This window comes from Phaenicophaeus curvirostris, chromosome 29 (assembly GCF_032191515.1).
Source record: "Phaenicophaeus curvirostris isolate KB17595 chromosome 29, BPBGC_Pcur_1.0, whole genome shotgun sequence".
Classification (NCBI taxonomy): domain Eukaryota; kingdom Metazoa; phylum Chordata; class Aves; order Cuculiformes; family Cuculidae; genus Phaenicophaeus; species Phaenicophaeus curvirostris.
In genome coordinates, this window is record NC_091420.1 from 3,071,364 (window position 1) to 3,086,181 (window position 14,818).

General features: G+C 62.3%; 3 protein-coding genes across 10 annotated transcripts in view; 1 reads left to right on the forward strand and 2 right to left on the reverse strand.

Annotated features, from left to right (window-relative positions):
• Positions 1-14,818, reverse strand: part of HDGF (heparin binding growth factor) — a 114,264-nt gene that overhangs the window by 92,162 nt on the left and 7,284 nt on the right. The window lies entirely within an intron of this gene.
• On the forward strand, positions 200-4,819 carry LRRC71 (leucine rich repeat containing 71). The gene is made up of 15 exons (XM_069878788.1): positions 200-304; positions 391-507; positions 586-720; positions 974-1,049; positions 2,097-2,171; positions 2,273-2,341; positions 2,497-2,644; positions 3,112-3,195; positions 3,280-3,366; positions 3,449-3,544; positions 4,020-4,068; positions 4,151-4,218; positions 4,304-4,412; positions 4,493-4,605; positions 4,672-4,819. The coding sequence occupies exons 1-15, from the start codon at positions 202-204 to the stop codon at positions 4,792-4,794; spliced, it is 1,452 nt and encodes a 483-aa protein (XP_069734889.1). The 5' UTR covers positions 200-201; the 3' UTR covers positions 4,795-4,819.
• ARHGEF11 (Rho guanine nucleotide exchange factor 11) overlaps positions 5,733-14,818 on the reverse strand; it is a 34,191-nt gene continuing 25,105 nt past the window's right edge. For 5 of the 8 annotated variants that reach the window (XM_069878702.1, XM_069878698.1, XM_069878695.1 and 2 more), the window contains exons 29-41: positions 14,537-14,654; positions 13,995-14,173; positions 13,828-13,903; positions 12,839-13,006; positions 12,213-12,300; positions 11,990-12,091; positions 10,943-11,025; positions 10,631-10,858; positions 9,929-10,198; positions 9,255-9,347; positions 8,042-8,226; positions 7,010-7,160; positions 5,734-6,337 (exon numbers count right to left, since the gene is read on the reverse strand). In XM_069878702.1, coding sequence (XP_069734803.1) covers positions 6,288-6,337; positions 7,010-7,160; positions 8,042-8,226; positions 9,255-9,347; positions 9,929-10,198; positions 10,631-10,858; positions 10,943-11,025; positions 11,990-12,091; positions 12,213-12,300; positions 12,839-13,006; positions 13,828-13,903; positions 13,995-14,173; positions 14,537-14,654 — 1,791 coding nt within the window. In that variant the 3' untranslated portion in view covers positions 5,734-6,287. Of the gene's footprint in view, positions 6,338-7,009; positions 7,161-8,041; positions 8,227-9,254; positions 9,348-9,928; positions 10,199-10,630; positions 10,859-10,942; positions 11,026-11,989; positions 12,092-12,212; positions 12,301-12,838; positions 13,007-13,827; positions 13,904-13,994; positions 14,174-14,536; positions 14,655-14,818 lie in introns of all 8 variants that reach the window. The other 3 variants (XM_069878699.1, XM_069878696.1, XM_069878700.1) reach the window with 3 other exon arrangements.

Sequence of the window (14,818 nt, forward strand, 5' to 3'; positions counted from 1 at the left end):
CCAGGACCCCCACTCACCACACAGGGACCCCCATAGGTCCCCAGGACCCCTCCCTCACCCCATAAGGACCCACAAGGGACACTCCCCAGCCCTGGAACCCCCCCCTTACCCCATGGGGACCCCACTGGGACCCCCCTTTAGAGCCCCAGGACCCCCCTCACCCCTAATTTAGAGCCCCCCCTGCCCCCCCAGCTACAGCCCATGAGGCAGCAGGGGGACCAGCCACCCTGGGAGAAGATGTCAGCGGTGGCTGTGGAGGACGAGGAGGAGGAGAGCGTGGAGGTGAAGGCTGAGCAGGGTACAGGTGAGGTCCCAGCCCTTTCAGGGGTTGGGGGGCTGCAGGGGACCCCCTGATGTCCCCCCCCCCCCCACCTCAACCCTTGCCTGCAGGGGAGTATGAATGCAGCGGGATCCTGGAGCAGGACTTCCCTGAGCTCTGCACCCGCGCTGGCATCACTGTTGTCCCCAAGGTCACCCTGCGGCCACCCCCGAGCTTTCCTGCGGATGGTGAGCGGGGCTGGGGGGAAGCTGTGGGGTTTCTCTATGGGGCAGCACCCCCAGACCCACCCGTGTCCCCTCCCGCAGAGGACGAAACCACCGAGCCCACCCTGGAAGACGTTCTCACCCGCATCGAGCGCAAATACGGCTACTACAAACCCTGCATCCAGGTGGAGAGGGAGCAGGAGGACCCTCGGAGGGTCCGCGCCGTCTTCCTGCGAGGTGGGATCTGGGGACCATCAGGGAGGGATGAGGAACCCCTCGAGATCAGCCTGAGGGATCCCCCGGCATCTTCTGGGTGCTTCGGGGTGGGCGAGGACACTTCTGGAGGGGTTCAAGGCCAGGTTGGATGGGGCTTGGCGCCCCTGATCCCGTGGGAGGTGTCCCTGCCCGTGGCAGGGGTGGGATTGGGTGGGTTTGAGGTGCCTTCCGACCCAAACCATTCCATGATTTCCCCCCACGTCCCTCTCCGCAGGTTGGAAGGTGGAGGAGCCCATGCTGGGGGTTCTGAGCCGCTGCCTGCCCGCCCTGGGCAGCCTGCAGGCCCTGCAGTGAGTGCGGAAAGGGATGGGATGGGATGGATGGGATGGATGGGATGGGATGGGATGGGATGGGATGCGATGGGATGGGATGGATGGGATGGGATGGGATGGGATGGGATGGGAAAGGATGGGATGGGATGGGATGGGATGGGATGGGATGGATGGGATGGGAAGGGATGGGATGGGATGGGAAAGGATGGGATGGGATGGGATGGGATGGGATGGGATGGGATGGGATGGATGGGATGGGAAGGGATGGATGGGATGGGATGGGATGGAAAGGGATGGGATGGATGGAAAGGGTTGGGATGGGATGGAAAGGGATGGGATGGGATGGGATGAGATGGGGTGGGATGGGATGGGGTGGGATGGGATGAGATGGGGTGGGATGGGATGGGTGGATGGGATGGGATGGGATGGAAAGGGATGGGATGGGATGGGATGGGATGGATGGGATGGGATGGAAAGGGATGGGATGGATGGGATGGGATGGGATGGAAAGGGATGGGATGGATGGGATGAGATGGGAAAGGATGGGATGGGATGGATAGAAAAGGGATGGGATGGGATGGGATGGGATGGGATGGGATGGGATGGGATGGGATGGGATGGGATGGATGGAAAGGGTTGGGATGGGATGGGAAGGGAAGGGTTGGAAAGGGATGGGATGGGATGGGAAGGGATGGATAGAAAAGGGATGGGATGGGATGGGATGGGATGGAAAGGGATGGGATGGATGGGATGGGATGGATAGAAAAGAGATGGGATGGGATGGGAAAGGATGGAAATGGGTGATAGGGTGAGAAAGGATGGATGAGATAGATGGGATGGGAAAGGATGAATGGGGGATGGATAGGATAGATGGGATGGATGGAAAGGGATGGAATGGGATGGGATGGGATGGGTGGGAGATGGGATGTGTGCAGGGGTGGGATGGGATGTGGGCAGGGATGGGGTGCAGGAGGGATGGGGTGTGGGCAAGGATGGGGTGCATCCCCCCCCGAGATGCCATCCCCTCCCCAGCAGCAGGTCCTGATGCCGCGTTGTCCCCCGCAGCCTCTGGAAGGTGGGGCTGACGGAGCAGCAGCTCCCAGCGCTGGCGGCCCTGCTGGCGCGCTGCCCCGGCCTCCGGTACGTGCCTGGCTGAGGGGCGCTCCCTCATTAGCCCTAATTAAGGAATGGGGGTGCGGGGAGGGTTGTTAACCCTGGCTGGGGTTGGGGTTGCTCCGCAGGACGCTCAGCTTGGAGGGGAACCCCTTATCGGAACCCGCCTTCCACTCGCTGCTGGGCAGCGACAGCAGGTGAGTGTGACCTGGATGGGGCAGCGCTGGGCCAAGCCCTCAAAGACCCTCGCTGTGACCCCCAGACCCTCACTGTGACCCCCCAGACCCTCCCTGTGACCCTCAGACCCTTGCTGAGCCCCCCCAGACCCTCGCTGTGACCCCCTGTCACACAGGCTCCTCCACCTCTCGCTGCGCCACAACAGCATCGGGGCCGCGGGCGCCCGGCTCATCGGGCAGAGCCTGAGCTCCAACCGCTGCCTCGTCTCGCTCGGCCTCAGCTTCAACCACATCTCGGACCTGGGAGCTGGCTACATCGCCGAGGTGGGCAGCGGGGTGAGAAGGCCCCACCATCCATCCATTGGATCTCTGGGTGCCGAGACCCCACCACCCCATTCCTTGGCTCTCAAGGTGTTGGGTCCCCACCACCCATCCCATCCTATCTCCATCTCCATCTCCATCCTAATTTCACCTCCATCCTACCTTCACCTCCATCCCATCCCACCTACACCTCCACATCCATTTCCATTTCCATGTCCATCCCACCTTCATTCTGTCTTCATCTCCATCTCCATCCCATCCCCATTCCACCTCCACCACCATCCCATCTCCATCTCCACTTCCATTTCCATCTCCATCCCACCCCAGCCCAACTCCATCCTGTCTTCATCTCCATCTCCACTTTCATTTCCATCCCATCCCACCCCAACTCCGTCCTATCTTCATCTCCATTCCCACCCCACCTCCACCTCCATCTCCATCCCACCCCATCCCATCTCCTGTCCCTCCAGGGCCTGCGCTTGAACCGCTCCCTGCTCTCCCTCTCCCTCACGAGCAACGACATCGGTGACGCGGGGGCCACCAGGCTGGCCGAGGTGGGTTCCCCCCCGGTTCCCCGGGATCGGGGTTGCGAGGCTCATCCCGCTCCTGTCCCACCTCCTGCCCTGCCGCCTCGCCAGGTCCTGGCCCCGTTCCCACTGACGCACGCCGAGGTCGTTCAGCGGAGGTGGCTGCTCCTCGCCGAGGCGCTCAAACAACCCCATGCGGTGAGACCCCCGCTCTGGGAAAGCTCCAAGGCTCCCGGGGGGGACTTCCAGGCCCCCTGAGCCCCCTTCTCTTTCCCCAAAGACCCCAAAGGAGACCAAGGGTCATGGTGAGCATCCCACCAGCCTTCATGACAAGCCACAACCCACCAAGCACGGCAGAAACCCCAACAAGAAGAAGGTGAGGAAGCAGGGGAGCCCAACGGCAGCTGCTGGGAATCATAGAATGGTTGGAAGAGACCTTAAAGATCATCCAGTCCCACCCCTGCCATGGGCAGGGACACTTGCCACGGGATCAGGGGCTCCAAGCCCCATCCAACCTGGCCTGGAACCCCTCCACTGCTCTGGGCAACCTGTTCCAGGGCCTCCCCACCCTCAGAGTGAAGAAATTCTTCCTTATATCAAGCCTCAATCTGTCCCTCTCCAGTTTATCCCCATTCCCTCTCATCCTATCACCACAAACCTTTATGAACAGCCCCTCCCCAGCTTTCTTGTAGCCCCTTGAGGCACTGGAAGCTGCTCCAAGTTCTCCTTGGAGCCTTCTCCAGGCTGAACCACCCCAACTCTCAGCCTGGCCTCCTCCAGGCCTGGAGATGGCAGCCCCAGACGTGCCTCAGTTTCCCCACCCTTCCAGCTTTGTCCACCATCTCTTGCAGGAGTCGCTGGTGAAGGAGGAGATCAAGCACCTCAAGAAACGTGAGGGAGGTGGGTCCTGAGGGTCTGGGGAGGGGGGCACAGCGGGGGCTGCGTCTGGCTCAGCTCCCCCCCTGCTCTCCCCTCCCGGCAGTGCCCGAGCCGCGGCTCAGCCGCAGCAGAGAGATCAAAGTCAGCAGCCAGGAGAAGCCAAACCCGGAGGTGGGAGATGTTGGGGGGCACGGAATGGGGACGGGGTGTCCAAATCCGAGGTCCCCCCACCCCTGATGTCCCTCACCGTGTCCAGGCACCAGCTCCGGCCACGTCCCCCCACCCGCTGCTCCAGGAGGCCTCGCAGCACCAGGGCAGCATCATCCTCCCGGGAAACCGCGTGCTCCGCCACCTCAACCTGAGCCGTGAGCGAGGGCACCTGAGTTAGGGGGTGTCCCCACGGGGCCCCCCCAAACATCCTGACCCCCGCTCTGCGCCCCCCCAGACAATCGCATCACCCAGAGGGGCCTCGGCGCCTTCGTGGCGGCGCTGGAGGCGCAGCAGCGCGAGAAGCCGAAGGTGCCGGGGCAGCAGGGGCTGCTGGGGCTCTTGCTGGAGGTGAGCGGGGCTGGCGGCGCCGGGGGGCACCCGGGGGGCACGGTCTGACCCCCCTCTTCCCCCCAGGGAAACCGCATCCCCCCCACCAGCCCGGCCTCGGCGCGGCTCAGGGCGCTGGTGCCGCTGTCGGAGCCGGGTGCCAGCGCCCGGAGCCACCAGGAGGAGGAGGAATCGGGATCGGGTGCTTAGCGGGACCCCAGGGTGCTCCCGGGGAGCTGGGGGAGCTCCAAAGGACCTGGGGGTCCTCCTATGGGTGCTCCCAAGGAGCTGTGGGTGCATCAGAGAATCCATGGATGTTCCCGAGGGGCTGGGGGTGCTCCCGAGGATCTGCGGGTGCTCCCGAGGATCCAGGGATGCTCCCATGGGTGCTCGCAAGGACCCCTGGGTGCTCCCGAGAACCTGTGGGTGCTCCAGAAGATCCAGGGATACCCCCATGGGTGCTCCCGAGGACCTGTGGGTGCTCCAGAGGATCCAGGTGAGCTCCCATGGGTGGCTCCCAAGGACCTGTGGGTGCTCCAGAAGATCCAGGGATGCTCCCATGGGTGCTCCCAAGGATTTGTGGGTGCTCCAGAGGATCCAAGGGTGCTCCCATGGTGCTCCCGAGAACCTGTGGGTGCTCCAGAAGATCCAGGGAAGCTCCCATGGGTGCTCCCGAGGACCTGTGGGTGCTCCAGAGGATCTGGGGTGCTCCCGAGGACCTGTGGGAGCTCCAGAGGATCCAGGTGAGCTCCCAGGGGTGCTCCCAAGGATCTGGGGATGCTCCCAAGGATACAAGGGCCCTCCCATGGGTGCTCCAGGACCTGTGGGAGCTCCAGAGGATCCAGGTGAGCTCCCAGGGGTGCTCCCAAGGATCTGGGGATGCTCCCAAGGATACAAGGGCCCTCCCATGGGTGCTCCAGGACCTGTGGGAGCTCCAGAGGATCCAGGTGAGCTCCCAGGGGTGCTCCCAAGGATCTGGGGATGCTCCCAAGGATACAAGGGCCCTCCCATGGGTGCTCCTGAGGACCTGTGGGTGCTCCAGAGGATCCAGGGGTGCTCCCAAGGATCTGTGGGTGCTCCTGTGGGTGACACAGTGCGTTCTCCCGGGTTCTCCTCTCCCCAATAAAACGGAATCCAAGGTTTCCGGTGGCCGGGAAGGACACGACGCGGGCGAGCGCGAGGAGCAGCGGCCGCTCCGTCCCGGCTCCATTATTTATAATATTTATATCAGCCCCCCCGGCGCTGACACCCCCGCGAGAGGGAGAAAGGGTGGGGGGCGCCCCGGCTCCCCGATTGTCACCAGCGGCAGGCGAGGAGGAGATCCCGGTGCCGGGGGGTCCCCGTTCTTGGCAGGGGGTGGTATTTACAGTTGGGGGGGGGGGCGTCTGTACGTACATATTTATAGGTGGGGGGGGGAGCGGGGGCCGGAGCGCGGAGAGGAACGGAACAAAGTGCATTTATACAAACTGGATCCAGCTCTCGCGGCCAGCGGGGGGTGCTGGGGGTCGGGGGGGCCATGCGAGGGAGGGAAGGGGGGGCCCCCGGCTGCTGGTCGCACCCCCCAATCGTGCTTCCTTCCAGCTGAACCCCCCCCTCTCTCCCCGTCCTCTAGCGCAGGGAGGGGGCGCGGGGGCTCTCGGGGCGCTCCTCGACTTCCAGAGTCCTGGGGGGGTGACGACCCCCCACCCCCCGACTCACTGAGGCTAAAGGGCAGCGTCCGGAGCGGGGTCCTCGGCCAGGGGGGCGCGGGAGCCTGGAAAAGGGGGGACAGGGGTGAGGGGGTGGGGGGTGAGGGGGGGGCAGGAGCCTTGGAAAGAAGGGAGAGGGGATAAAGGGATAGAGGGCGAGGGGATGGGGGGATCCCTCCTTTCAGTACCCACATCACCCCCATATCCTATCCCAGTAACCAGATCCCTCCTCCCAGTATCCATATCATCCCCATATCCCATCCCAGTACACAGATCACCCCAATATCCCATCCCAGTATCCCAATCCCTCTTTCCAGTACCCAGATCACCCCAATATCCCATTCCAGTACCCCAATCCCTCCTCCCACTACCCAGATCACCCCAATATCCCATCCCAGTAACCAGGGAGGGGGGTGAAGGGATGGGGGGGCAAAGGGATTGGGGGTGAGAGGCTGGAAAAGAGGGGATGGGGGGATAAAGGGGATTTGGGAGCCTGGAAAAGGGGGAGGCAAAGGGATGGGGGGGTGAGGGGATGAAGAGACAAAGGGACAGGGGGACAAGGTGGGGCTTGGGAGCCTGGAAAATAGGAGAGAGGGGGAGAGGGGAAGAGAGGGGAGAGAGAATGAGGGGTGAGGGGGGTGTGAGTGGGACAATGGGGTGAGGAGAGAGGGGACGGGGGGGTGAGGGGGACAGGGGGAGGAGTTTGGGGTCAAGCACTGATTGGGGGGGGCTCTTACCCGGGGCGTTGGGGCCCTGCAGGCTCCGGAGGGCGCGGGTCAGGGGGCTGTCGGGGCTGGGGGGCAGTGGGGCTGAGCCCCCCTGCGTGGCGGCGGGCGAGGAGCCGTGGCCCAGCGACCGCAGCAGCTCCCGGTGCGCGGATTCCACCGCCTGGAAAAGAGGGGACAGGGCTGAGGTGGGGGGGGACACGCTTGGGGATGGGCCCAGTGTGTGTCCTCCCCGCCTGGGACACGGGGACAGGGGGACATGGTCCTCCAGGGACACGGGGACGTGGTTTTCGGGGGACACGGAGATGTAGCTCTCCTGGAACCCAGGGATGTACCTTCCTAGGACACAGGGACACAGGAATGTGGCCCTCCTGGGACATGAGGACACATGGACATGGTTCTCTTGGGACATGGGGACATGGGGATGTGACCCTCCAGGGACAGGGGGATGTGGTCTTCCTGGGACACAGAGATGCAGCTCTCCTGGAACCCAGGGATGTGGTCTTCCTAGGACACAGGGACATGGGGACAGAAGGACATGGTCCTCCTGGGACATGGCGACACGAGGACACAGGGACATGGTTCTTCTGGAACATGGGGACACAAGGACACAGGGATGTGGCCCTCCTGGAACACAGGAATGCAGCCTTCCTAGGACACAGGGACATGGGGACAGAGAGACATGGTCCTCCTGGGACACGGGGACATGGTTCTCCTGGGACATGGGGACATGGTTCTCCTGGGACATGGGGATCATGTTCATCCTTGAACACAAGGATGTGGCCTTCCTGAGACACGGGGACAGAGGGACGTGGTCCTCCTGGGACATGGTTCTCCTGGGACAGGGGTATGTGGTCTTCCTAGGACAGGGGGACATGGCCTTCCTGGAACACAAGGATGTGGTCCTCCATGGACACAGGAATATGGCCTTCCAAGGACATGGAGACAGAGGGTCATGGTCTTCCTGGGATATGGGGACATGACCCTCCTATCCCCCCATCCAGGACACCCAGAGGGACCCCCTGGAGTCAGGGGGTCACGTACCTTGAGCCGGTTGAGCTTGAGCGTCAGCTGCTCGATGGTGCGGAAGATGAGGTCGACGTCGCGGAGGGGAGCGGGAGCATCCGGGGGAGGACAGGGTGGGGACTCCTGCGGTGACCCCTGCGGGGGGCTGGGGGCCGGGCGGGGGTCGGGGCGGCCCGCGGGCATGCTGACATAGAAGTAGTTGCCTGAGGAGAAGATGAACAGTGGTTAAGAGCGGCAGGGAGCTCCTCAGGTGGCCGTTGGTGGCCCGAGGTGCTGTCCCTGCTATGCAGGTTGTGTCCCTTCGGTCCCTTCGTGGAGGGAGCTGGTCACAGACCCCATTTCGGGCACATCCCCTCCTAGGGACGTGTCCTCCAAGGTGACAGCGCTCTGGAGAAGATGTGGCTCCCCTTGAGGGACACGAGGGCATCATCCCTTGTGGGGACATGGGAATGTGGCCTTCCTAGGACACGGGGACACAGGGATGTGGCTCTCCTGGAACATGGGGATGCAGCCTTCCTAGGACACAGGGACATGGGGACAGAGGGACATGGCCCTCCTCAAACACGGGGATGTGGCCCTCCAAGGACACAGGGATGTGGTCTTTCTAGGACATGGGGACATGGCCTTCCTGGGACAGAGGGACATGGGGATTTGGTGCTCGTGGAATCTGGGGATGTGGTCCTCCTGGGACATGGAGACACAGGGACGTGGTCCTCCTGGAACGTGGGGATGTGGTTCTCTTGGGACATGGGAATGTGGCCCTCCTGGAACATGGGAATATGGGGACGTGGCCCTCCTGGAATACAGGGATGTTGTCCTCCTGGGACGTGGGGACATGGCCCTCCTGGGACACGGGGATGTGGTCTTCCTAGGACACAGGGACACGAGGAACAGGGATGTGGTCCTGAGACACAGGAATGTGGCCTTCCTGGGACACAGAGACACAGGTATATGGCCTTCTAAGGACAAGGGCACATGGTCCTCCTGGGACATGGAGACACAGGGAAATGGTCCTCCTGGAACGTGGGGATGTGGTTCTCTTGGGACATGGGAATGTGGCCCCCCCGGAAGACGGGAACATGGAGATATGGCCCTCCTGGAACATGTGAACACGGGGATATGGTCCTCCTGGAATACAGGGTTGTCGTCCTCCTGGGACACGGGGACCTGGCCCTCCTGGGACACAGGGAGATGGGGACAATGCCAGCTCCAGGGAGGGGTGTCTCTTTACCATCTACATTAGCTCCACCTCCTTCCTGCAGCTCAGTTTCTGATTGGGTGCTGCCTGGCGAGAGCGTGGCCTCCTTAGTGCCCTCGGCCTGGGCTGCGCGCCCCGAAAAGAGAGCGGGGAGGGAGAGGGAAGGGGTGAGCAGTACCCACCACCAGCACCCCCGATACCGTCACCCAGCAGCACCCACCACCGGCACCCCAAGATCAGCAGCCATCAGTACCCACCACCAGCACCCCGATATCAGCACCCAACGGTGTCCCACCACCAGCAACCACCACCAGCACCCCAATATTAGCACCCAACGGCGTCCCACCACCAGCAACCACCACCAGCACCCCGATATCAGCACCCAACAGCATCCCACCACCAGCAACCACCACCAGCACCCCAATATTAGCACCCAACAGCGTCCCACCACCAGCAACCACCACCAGCACCCCGATATCAGCACCCAACAGCGTCCCACCACCAGCAACCACCACCAGCACCCCGATATCAGCACCCAACAGTGTCCCACCACCAGCACCCATCACCAGCTACCACCAGAACCCATCAATAGCACCCCAATCCCACCATCAGCGCCCCAATCCATACTGGAGAGAGACAAGCGGGGCACAAGACCCTGAATCCCATCTTGAGAAGAGAAGACGAGGTGCCAAGGACCTTCTCTCTACCTTTCCTGACGACCTTGTAGCTGCTCGGTTCCTCGGCAGCCGGACCCGTCTCGTCCGTCTCTTCCCAGCTCGATCGGGGTTTGGTGTCCTCGGTGGCGACCGGTGGCTCTGCCAGAACCTCCTGGGACGTTGAATCCTGGCTGGCGAGCACCGAGTCCCAGGCGTGGCCGGCCCCACCGATCACCGACGGCGTTGGCGTCAAGTCATCCTCGGGCTCCGCGTCCCAGCAGGGCAGGATTCTCCGCAGGATCAGGAGCCGCAGGTTCTCCACTAGGATGGGGTGCAGAAGGGGAAGAAGAGGTGGGTTTGGGTGGGAGAAATGGAGAATAAATCTTACAAGGAGGGATCTGGGGGCCCTGGGGTTGTCTAGCCTGGAGTAAAGGAGGAGGGGAGACCTCAGTCCTGTCTGCAACTGCCTGAGAGGAGGTTGGAGTGAGGTGGGTGCGGGTTCTCCTGAGTGATGGACAAGAGAGAACGGCCTCAAGGTGCATCAGGGCAGGTTCAGATTGGATATTAGGAAAGTTCTTCACGCGAAGGACTCTTGGGCTCTGGGAGGTGGTGAAGTCCCCATCCCTGGAGGGCTTCGAAAGCCGAGCAGATGGTGCTCAGCGCTGGTTCAGTGGTGGATCAGTTGGGTTGGATCTCAAAAGGTATTTTCCAACCTAGTGACTCTGTGACCGTGGAGAGAGTCTTCCCACTCACCATCCTCCAGGGCCGCCTCGGCCAGCCCCTCGGTGCCACCAGACCCCGGGAGCGGCAGCCGCGTGGGGAGCCCCAGTCGCTCAGCTGGGACGGTGCCGGCGGCCTCGACGGCGGCTGCTGCGGGCAGGGGAGCTGCAGGCTCCTCTTCCTCCTCTTCCTCCACCTCGCTGCTCAGCGGCTCCTCCAGCAGCGCCGGGGGCTTCTGGAACGCGGTGGGATTGTCTTCTGCTGCAGGAAACAAGGGGAGAGCTCAGGACCCAGGGATAAGCAGGGTGCAGGTGGCGAGCAGCAGGCAGGGCCGGGGTTGCTCACCGGAGCCGCCGTCCTCGGCCTCTGCCCCAGAGCTGCTGCCTCGCAACAGGATCGGGGACACATCGGGGTCTGGTAGCACCAGGCTGCGAGGATGGAGAAGGAGCATCAGGGCACTGGCAGGAGCTTTTAATTTCCCCTTTCTCATTTTCCCCCTTCCCCCTTTCTCCTTCCTCTTCTTCTTTCCCTTCCACCCCTTTTCTTTCCCTTCCTTCCCCAGCCCTTCCCCCTTCCACTCGTTTTCCCTTTCCCTTTTCCCTTCCCCTCCTTTCCCTTCCCCATCCTCCTTTCCCTTCCTCCTTCCCCTTTCCCTCCCCTTTTCCCTTTCCTTTCCCTTCCCCCTTTCCCTTTCCTCCTTCCCCCTTTCCCTTCCCTCCTTCCCCCTTTCCCTTCCCTCCTTCCCCCTTTCCCTTCCCTCCTTCCCTTTCCCTTCCCTCCTTCCCCCTTTCCCCTTTCCTTTCCTGCTTTCCCCTTTCCCTTTCCTTTCCCCCTTTTCCCTTCCCCTTTCCTTTCCCCCTTTTCCCTTCCCTTCCCCTTTCTTTCCTCCTTTTCCTCCTTTCCCTTCCCCCTTTTCCCTTCCCTTCCCCTTTCTTTCCTCCTTTTCCCCCTTTCCCTTCCCCCTTTTCCCTTCCCTTTCCCCCTTTCCCTTTTCCCTTCCCTTTCCCCCTTTTCCCTTCCCCCTTTTCCCTTCCCTTTTCCCCTTTCCCTTTTCCCTTTCCTTTCCCCTTTTCTTTGCTCCTTCCCCCTTTCCTTTCCCCCTTTTCCCTTCCCTTTCCCCCTTTTCCCTTCCCTTTCCCCCTTTTCCCTTCCCTTTCCCCCTTTCCCTTCCCTTTCCCCCTTTCCCTTCCCTTTCCCCCTTTCCCTTTTCCCCTTTCTTTCCCCCTTTTCCCACCCCTTTCCCCCTTTCCTTCCCCGCCCAAGCCCCCAGGTCCCCCCACACCCCCAGACACCCCAGTTAAGCCCAGCAGCCCTCTGGCATCACCCCCCAGAGCCCACCAGTCTGGCACTGGGACCGAGACCACAGCTCCCAGTAGGTCCCGTGCTGCTCACCCAGCGGCTGCCCCGCGGCCGGGCTCCGGCGTCCGGCGCTTGGCGGGGAGGGTGGCGTTCCGGGTGGCGCCCTGCACGGCCTCCTCCAGCCGCTCCATCCACCTGCCCGGCCCACAGCCCTGCGTCAGCGGCCCCGGGGGGTGCTCCTGGACCCCCCAAGAAGCTCCCCCCGCCCCAGGCCATTCCCAGTGCTCCCAGTTCCCCACCCCACCCTGGGCCTTACGTGTTTTTCTCCGAGGACGTCAGCGCCACCAGCTCGTAGATCTGGGGGCCCAACTCGGACGTGCAGATAATGAAAAGGGCTCGTTTATCTGAGCAAGAGGAATCGGAGAATTGGTTGGTTGGAGAAGACCTCGGAGATCATCAAGCCCAACCATGTCCACCACTGAACCATCCCTGAGCACCTCAGCTACTTGGTTTTTGAACCCCTCCAGGGATGGGGACTCCACCACCTCCCCGGCAGCTGTTCCAGAGCTTGAGAACATTATTGGTGAAGAATTTTTTCCTGATGTCCAACCTGAACCTGCCCTGGGGCAATTTAAGGCCATTTCCTTTAGTCCCACCACTTGGGAGAAGAGCCCAGCTCCCTCCTCTCCACAACCTCCTTTGCAGGAGCTGCACAGAACGATGAGGTCTCCCCTCAGCCTCCTCTTCTAGACTAAGCAGCCCCAGGTCCCTCAACTGCTCCCACAACCCCTGTTCTCCAGCCCCTTCCCAGCTCCGTTCCCTTCTCCGGATGCGCTCCAGCCCCTCAAGGTCTTTCTCAGAGTGAGGAGCCCATCATGTCTGAGCATGAGAAGGTCTCTGTCCCGACCCACCATGTGGCTTCTCCCTGGCCTTGCTCCCTACCTGTGGCCACGGAGCGGATGAGCACGGAGTTGAGCTTGAGGACGGGGCTGAAGGTCTGTTTGTTGTCTGAAGAGCCCAGCGCTGTCTTGCTGTGGCATTTGAGCACCAGTTTCTCATCCTGCTTCTGGAGCAGCACCAGGAGGTCCTCGAGGAGCAGCACGTGCAGGTCTGGGGTGGGAGAGGAGACACAGAATCATGGATTGGTTTGGGTTGGAAGGGACCTCAAAACCATCCAGTCCCACCCCTGCCATGGGCAGGGACACCTCCCACAGCATCAGGGGCTCCAAGCCCCATCCAACCTGGCCTTGAACCCCTCCAGGGATGGGGCAGCCACCCCTGCTCTGGGCAACCTGGGCCAGGGCCTTCTCACTCTCACAGTAAAACATTTCTTCCTAAGATCTCGTCTCAATCTCCCCTCTTGCAGCTCAAACCTGTTCCTCCTCATCCCCTCCCTGATCCAGAGCCCCTCCCCAGCTTTCCTAGAGCCCCTTTCAGCCCTGGAAGCTGCTCTAAGGTCTCCCTGGAGCCTCCTCCAGGCTGAACAACCCCAACTCTCCCAGCCTGTCTTCCTACAGGAGGTTCCCCAGCCCTCGGATCATCTCCGTGGCCTCCTCTGGCCTCGCTCCAACAGCTCCATGTCCTCCCTGTGCTGAGGACTCCAGAGCTGGACCCAGAGCTCCAGGTGGGTCCCACCAGAGGAGAGCAGAAGGGCAGGATCCCTCCCTCCCTGCTGGTCCAGAATCAGCCCAGGATGTGGTTGGATTTTCCACCTCACGTTGAGCTTCTCCTCCCCAGGCACCCAAAGCAAAGCTCAGCCCGGGATGGACTCCAAGCCAGGTGGCTGCTCCGTCCTTGCACCCCAGCAGACGCAAAAAAGAGGGGACCAAGGAGGTCCCTGTGATGCTGCGGTGGCAGGAGATCAAATCTCCATATCCTGAGGATGCAGGACGAGGGCTCCAAGTGCTCCCAGTACCGCGGAGGGTCCGTACCCACAGTCTTGTCCTTGCTGATGCGCCAGGTGAGCGGCCCTTCATGGATCATGCCCCGGGAGGTGAGGTCCAAGCTCTGCGGGAAGCGGAGCAGGGTGGGGAGTGTGGGTTGGAGCTAGAGAGCTCCATCCTTGGACCCTCTGCCACCTCCCAGGAGCCGGAGCTACCTTGAACTCGGCCGCCAGCGGGTTGCTGGTCCTCTCCAGCGAGGTAGCATCCAGGCGTTTCTGGTAACCTTCCAACCGGTGCCGGTTTTCTGCTCGCTTCACCGCTTCGTTGACGTACTTGAGGATGTCCCGGCACTGGTCCCGGGCTCGGCACAGCTTCTCGTGTTCCGAGGTGCCCGCTGGGAGGGCAGAGAGGTGGGAACAGGTCAGCACCCGGAAGAGATGGGGCCGAGACAGGCTCCCAGCCTCATCCCCAGCACAAAATGCCACCAACCCAGAGCTCCCTGCTGAGGAGAGAGAGATTCTCCCAGCCCCAGGACCTCCCTGGCCCATCTACTTCTGCTGGGAAGGCAGAACGTCCTCCCCACCGCCTTGGGTTGCGCTCTGGGTGGCCACAGAGAGGCACCAGCCCCATGGAAGAAAGCGGTCACCTCCTTCCAAGTGAAGGATGCGTTGGAGATGGAAGCACAGAGCCAAGCAAGCTGGGGAGAGGCTCCCCGTGTCCCCCCATGCCATCCTCTTGGTGTCCCGCAACCCCGTACCCTCGGTGTGCTTGATGATGTTCTCCAGCAGCAGCGGGTACTTGGTCAGCCGCTGCATTTCAGAGATGATCAAGTCCTTGAGCTGCAGGCGCCGGCATTGGGGATTGCTTTCTGCTTCCTAGGGTGGAAGGAAGAGGGTGAGAGACCGGAGGGGTGGGATTGAGGAAGCCAGAAGAGCACCGGGGTGGAGGGAAGAGGGTGAGAAGCCCAAGAGGTGGGACTGGGAGAAGCCAGGAGGGCACCAGGGTGGAAGGAAGAGGGTGAGAAGCCCAAGAGGTGGGA

What these genes read in the sequence shown, in the direction of transcription:
- LRRC71 (XM_069878788.1), top strand. Translation starts at nt 202, where the DNA reads ATGAGGCAGCAGGGGGACCAGCCACCCTGGGAGAAGATGTCAGCGGTG. An exon ending in CCCGAGCTTTCCTGCGGATG is followed by an intron (nt 508 to 585) that starts GTGAGCGGGGCT and finishes CCCCTCCCGCAG; the next exon opens with AGGACGAAACCACCGAGCCC. An exon ending in AGGAGAAGCCAAACCCGGAG is followed by an intron (nt 4,219 to 4,303) that starts GTGGGAGATGTT and finishes CACCGTGTCCAG; the next exon opens with GCACCAGCTCCGGCCACGTC.